Raw genomic sequence first — 6000 nt, forward strand, 5'->3', positions numbered from 1 at the left:
TACGGAGAGTTAGAAACAGGGAGAGTTAGAGAAAGTTACAGAGAGTTAGAAACAGGGAGAGTTACGGAGAGTTAGAAACAGGGACAGTTAGAAACAGGGAGAGTTAGAGAATGTTAGGGAGAGTTAGAAACAGGGAGAGTTAGAGAGAGTTACGGAGAGTTAGAAACAGGGAGAGTTACGGAGAGTTAGAAACAGGGAAAGCTACGGAGAGTTAGAAACAGGGACAGTTAGAAACAGGGAGAGTTAGAGAATGTTAGGAAGAGTTAGAGAGAGTTACGGAGAGTTAGAAACAGGGACAGTTAGAAACAGGGAGAGTTAGAGATAGTTACGGAGAGTTAGAAACAGGGAGAGTTAGAGAGAGTTATGGAGAGTTAGAAATAGGGAGAGTTAGAGAGAGTTAGAAATAGGGAGAGATAGAAACAGGGAGAGTTAGAGAGAGTTAGAAATAGGGAGAGATAGAGAGAGTTAGAAATAGGGAGAGTTAGAGAGAGTTACAGAGAGTTAGAAACAGGGAGAGTTAGAGAGAGTTACGGAGAGTTAGAAACAGGGACAGTTAGAAACAGGGAGAGTTAGAGAATGTTAGGGAGAGTTAGAAACAGGGACAGTTAGAGAGAGTTACGGAGAGTTAGAAACAGGGAGAGTTAGAGAGAGTTACGGAGAGTTAGAAACAGGGAGAGTTAGAGAGAGTTACGGAGAGTTTGAAACAGGGAGAGTTAGAAACGGGAGAGTTAAGGATAGTTAGAAACAGGGAGAGTTAAGGAGAGTTAGAAACAGAGAGAGTTAGAGAGAGTTACGGAGAGTTTGAAACAGGGAGAGTTAGAAACGGGAGAGTTAAGGATAGTTAGAAACAGGGAGAGTTAAGGAGAGTTAGAAACAGAGAGAGTTAGAGAGAGTTACGGAGAGTTAGAAACAGGGAGAGTTAGAAACAGGGAGAGATAGAGAATGTTAGGGAGAGTTAGAAACAGGGAGAGTTAGAGAGAGTTACGGAGAGTTAGAAACAGGGAGAGTTAGAGAGAGTTACGGAGAGTTAGAAACAGGGAGAGTTACGGAGAGTTAGAAACAGGGAAAGCTACGGAGAGTTAGAAACAGGGACAGTTAGAAACAGGGAGAGTTAGAGAATGTTAGGAAGAGTTAGAGAGAGTTACGGAGAGTTAGAAACAGGGACAGTTAGAAACAGGGAGAGTTAGAGATAGTTACGGAGAGTTAGAAACAGGGAGAGTTAGAGAGAGTTATGGAGAGTTAGAAATAGGGAGAGTTAGAGAGAGTTAGAAATAGGGAGAGATAGAAACAGGGAGAGTTAGAGAGAGTTAGAAATAGGGAGAGATAGAGAGAGTTAGAAATAGGGAGAGTTAGAGAGAGTTACAGAGAGTTAGAAACAGGGAGAGTTAGAGAGAGTTACGGAGAGTTAGAAACAGGGACAGTTAGAAACAGGGAGAGTTAGAGAATGTTAGGGAGAGTTAGAAACAGGGACAGTTAGAGAGAGTTACGGAGAGTTAGAAACAGGGAGAGTTAGAGAGAGTTACGGAGAGTTAGAAACAGGGAGAGTTAGAGAGAGTTACGGAGAGTTTGAAACAGGGAGAGTTAGAAACGGGAGAGTTAAGGATAGTTAGAAACAGGGAGAGTTAAGGAGAGTTAGAAACAGAGAGAGTTAGAGAGAGTTACGGAGAGTTTGAAACAGGGAGAGTTAGAAACGGGAGAGTTAAGGATAGTTAGAAACAGGGAGAGTTAAGGAGAGTTAGAAACAGAGAGAGTTAGAGAGAGTTACGGAGAGTTAGAAACAGGGAGAGTTAGAAACAGGGAGAGATAGAGAATGTTAGGGAGAGTTAGAAACAGGGAGAGTTAGAGAGAGTTACGGAGAGTTAGAAACAGGGACAGTTAGAGAGAGTTATGGAGAGTTAGAAACAGGGACAGTTAGAAACAGGGAGAGTTAGAGAATGTTAGGGAGAGTTAGAAACAGGGAGAGTTAGAAACAGGGAGAGTTAGAAACAGGGAGAGTTAAGGAAAGTTAGAAACAGGGAGAGTTAGAAACAGGGAGAGTTAGAAATAGGGAGAGTTACGGAGAGTTAGAAACAGGGAGAGTTAGAAACAGGGAGAGTTAGATAGAGTTAGAGAGAGTTAGAAACAGGGAGAGTTAGAGAGAGTTAGAAACAGGGAGAGATAGAGAGAGTTAGAAATAGAGAGAGTTAGAAATAGGTAGAGTTAGAGAGAGTTAGAAATAGGGAGAGATAGAAACAGGGAGAGTTAGAGAGAGTTAGAAATAGGGAGAGATAGAGAGAGTTAGAAATAGGGAGAGTTAGAGAGAGTTAGAAATAGGGAGAGTTAGAGAGAGTTAGAAATAGGGAGAGATAGAAACAGGGAGAGTTAGAGAGAGTTAGAAATAGGGAGAGATAGAGAGAGTTAGAAATAGGGAGAGTTAGAGAGAGTTACAGAGAGTTAGAAACAGGGAGAGTTAGAGAGAGTTACGGAGAGTTAGAAACAGGGACAGTTAGAAACAGGGAGAGTTAGAGAGAGTTACGGAGAGTTAGAAACAGGGAGAGTTAGAGAGAGTTACGGAGAGTTTGAAACAGGGAGAGTTAGAAACAGGGAGAGATAGAGAATGTTAGGGAGAGTTAGAAACAGGGAGAGTTAGAGAGAGTTACGGAGAGTTAGAAACAGGGACAGTTAGAGAGAGTTATGGAGAGTTAGAAACAGGGACAGTTAGAAACAGGGAGAGTTAGAGAATGTTAGGGAGAGTTAGAAACAGGGAGAGTTAGAAACAGGGAGAGTTAGAAACAGGGAGAGTTAAGGAAAGTTAGAAACAGGGAGAGTTAGAAACAGGGAGAGTTAGAAATAGGGAGAGTTACGGAGAGTTAGAAACAGGGAGAGTTAAGGAGAGTTAGAAACAGGGAGAGTTAGAGAGAGTTAGAAACAGGGAGAGATAGAGAGAGTTGGAAATAGAGAGAGTTAGAAATAGGTAGAGTTAGAGAGAGTTAGAAATAGGGAGAGATAGAGAGAGTTAGAAATAGGGAGAGTTAGAGAGAGTTAGAAATAGGGAGAGTTAGAGAGAGTTAGAAATAGGGAGAGATAGAAACAGGGAGAGTTAGAGAGAGTTAGAAATAGGGAGAGATAGAGAGAGTTAGAAATAGGGAGAGTTAGAGAGAGTTACAGAGAGTTAGAAACAGGGAGAGTTAGAGAGAGTTACGGAGAGTTAGAAACAGGGACAGTTAGAAACAGGGAGAGTTAGAGAATGTTAGGGAGAGTTAGAAACAGGGACAGTTAGAGAGAGTTACGGAGAGTTAGAAACAGGGAGAGTTAGAGAGAGTTACGGAGAGTTAGAAACAGGGAGAGTTAGAGAGAGTTACGGAGAGTTTGAAACAGGGAGAGTTAGAAACGGGAGAGTTAAGGATAGTTAGAAACAGGGAGAGTTAAGGAGAGTTAGAAACAGAGAGAGTTAGAGAGAGTTACGGAGAGTTTGAAACAGGGAGAGTTAGAAATGGGAGAGTTAAGGATAGTTAGAAACAAGGAGAGTTAAGGAGAGTTAGAAACAGAGAGAGTTAGAGAGAGTTACGGAGAGTTAGAAACAGGGAGAGTTAGAAACAGGGAGAGATAGAGAATGTTAGGGAGAGTTAGAAACAGGGAGAGTTAGAGAGAGTTACGGAGAGTTAGAAACAGGGACAGTTAGAGAGAGTTATGGAGAGTTAGAAACAGGGACAGTTAGAAACAGGGAGAGAGAATGTTAGGGAGAGTTAGAAACAGGGAGAGTTAGAAACAGGGAGAGTTAGAAACAGGGAGAGTTAAGGAAAGTTAGAAACAGGGAGAGTTAGAAACAGGGAGAGGTAGAAACAGGGAGAGTTACGGAGAGTTAGAAACAGGGAGAGTTAAGGAGAGTTAGAAACAGGGAGAGTTAGAGAGAGTTACGGAGAGTTAGAAACAGAGAGAGTTAGAGAGAGTTAGAAACAGGGAGAGATAGAGAGAGTTAGAAATAGGGAGAGTTAGAGAGAGTTAGAAATAGGGAGAGTTAAAGAGAGTTAGAAATAGGGAGAGATAGAAACAGGGAGAGTTAGAGAGAGTTAGAAATAGGGAGAGATAGAGAGAGTTAGAAATAGGGAGAGTTAGAGAGAGTTAGAAATAGGGAGAGTTAGAGAGAGTTAGAAATAGGGAGAGATAGAAACAGGGAGAGTTAGAGAGAGTTAGAGACAGGGAGAGTTAGAAATAGGGAGAGTTAGGGAGAGGATGCATATTCTTTTATTGGCCTAGCCAAGGTTAAATAACATTTTAGTTTTATATTCTTATTTGATCGACAGAAATGGAAAGAAAACGCAATTGCGTCAGACAGAACGAGTGCACAGGACGAACAAAGCAGAGCCAGACGTTCAAGGGAAGCCTTTGCTAAATCAAGGATTGACAGGTCATTGTTCTTCAATAGTAAATCAAAGTCTGATTGGACAAAGAAAAATTGAACCTGTGCAGTGAAACTAAAAGACTCAAGAGCTAGTCTATTTTTATTTTTACATCATTATACCGTATTAAATGTTTACATGCATTCATATTTTAAAAGTTATAATTTATATGAATGTTATATACATTTCTCTTGATTGACGCTACAACCCATTTATGCAGCATTAATGGTCAGGAATTTGTATATTCCTGAAGCGACATTGCTGGTGCATTTGGTATCTTCCAATTGTTGCGTTATAGTGAAAAAAAGATAACCTTTAAATTTCGTATAGAAGTGACGATTTCCGGTCTAATAAATTATTATCGAGAAGTGAGAAGTTATGTCATCCCCCCCCCAAAAAAAAAACAACAACAAAAGAAACGTGTAGTTTGCGAGTACCTGACCGGGTATCCCATTATGGAGGCTACCCAGGTCTGAATCAGCTATTAGAGTGGGTCATCGTCTCGTACTTTTTTACAAGTCTCATTCCAAACTTCTACTCGCGACCTCTACTTACGACCTCTACTCACGACCTCTACTTACGACCTCTACTCACGGGAAGAAAGAGGAAATCGTTTCTCATTCTTTTTGACCATTTCAAACTTTTCAAATTCTGATTCAACAGCTCTTTGGGAAGCCGTTTGCTATTGACTTGTATGGAGACATACGGTGCGCTTTGGACCCGGGCTTTAGGAAGACACGATGTGAACCTCTTCAGGCCTCACTCGTTGAAATATGATCTAAACCAGCCAGTGGCGTAGCTAGTCTGTGTGTGTGTGGGGGGTCCAAATTAAAAAATCCCCCTAGCCCCCTTGAAAGAGCCCCCAAAATGAGTGTCCGAAATGTATTTTTTACAATAAATATTAAATATTACCCCATTTTCTCATGTAATGATGTCGAATGTCAAAATGCAGGGGCCCTAAAGAGGTCAAGCCCCCATGCCTCCAAATCCCTAGCTATGCCTCCGTCTTGGGCACTATTATTACAGCAGACTTCGACACCTTCCATATTTTTCTTCAAATGAAATCTATTTATAGGAATGTTTGATGTCATTTTTAAAGCAGTGTTCCTTTTACTTGCTGTGTGGTATTGAAATGTGAACCAATAAAACTCCGAGTCTACATTATCCAAGTCATTAGTTGTAGTTGATCTTTGTTGTTCGTTTGCTTTAATAATCAATGACTAAATGCTGCGATGCTATAAGAAGTAGAGTGTGTTTTGTGTGTCAAGTATGGATGTGTTATATTTACTTGTTATATTTTTAATTTTAATTTCTTCATCTGGGTGGCGTTTAGTGGTATTGAAAAAGACTAACAGAGAGAACAAAAAAAAACAACAAAACATTGATGATAGATCAAAAACCTAATCATAGAACTAAATAGGAAAGTTGAAAATCTTTATAAAATTGAAAGCACCTGGCTAAACAACTATAGTAACAAAACGAGTCATGGAAAGTTCTAATCACTGATCTATAAATAATTTACGTTTAATATTTAAGCAAGATATAATTCTAATAAAATAAGAATGAAATAAGAATAAACAATTAACAAATAATAAAAAAGAAGCTTTTATAGCAAAAAGAA

The 6000-nt window shown here is 40.0% G+C and overlaps 1 protein-coding gene across 1 annotated transcript in view; it reads left to right on the plus strand.

The window, feature by feature from the left end:
- LOC106066959 (short transient receptor potential channel 7-like) overlaps positions 1 to 5540 on the plus strand; it is a 43760-nt gene extending 38220 nt beyond the window's left edge. Inside the window, exon 21 of the mRNA XM_056036878.1 lies at positions 4284 to 5540. Coding sequence (XP_055892853.1) covers positions 4284 to 4439 — 156 coding nt within the window. The 3' untranslated portion in view covers positions 4440 to 5540. The remainder of the gene's footprint in view (positions 1 to 4283) is intronic.
- The last annotated feature ends 460 nt before the right edge of the window (positions 5541 to 6000 follow it).

Source organism: Biomphalaria glabrata, chromosome 7, assembly GCF_947242115.1.
Source record: "Biomphalaria glabrata chromosome 7, xgBioGlab47.1, whole genome shotgun sequence".
In the NCBI taxonomy this organism is placed as follows: Eukaryota; Metazoa; Mollusca; class Gastropoda; family Planorbidae; genus Biomphalaria; species Biomphalaria glabrata.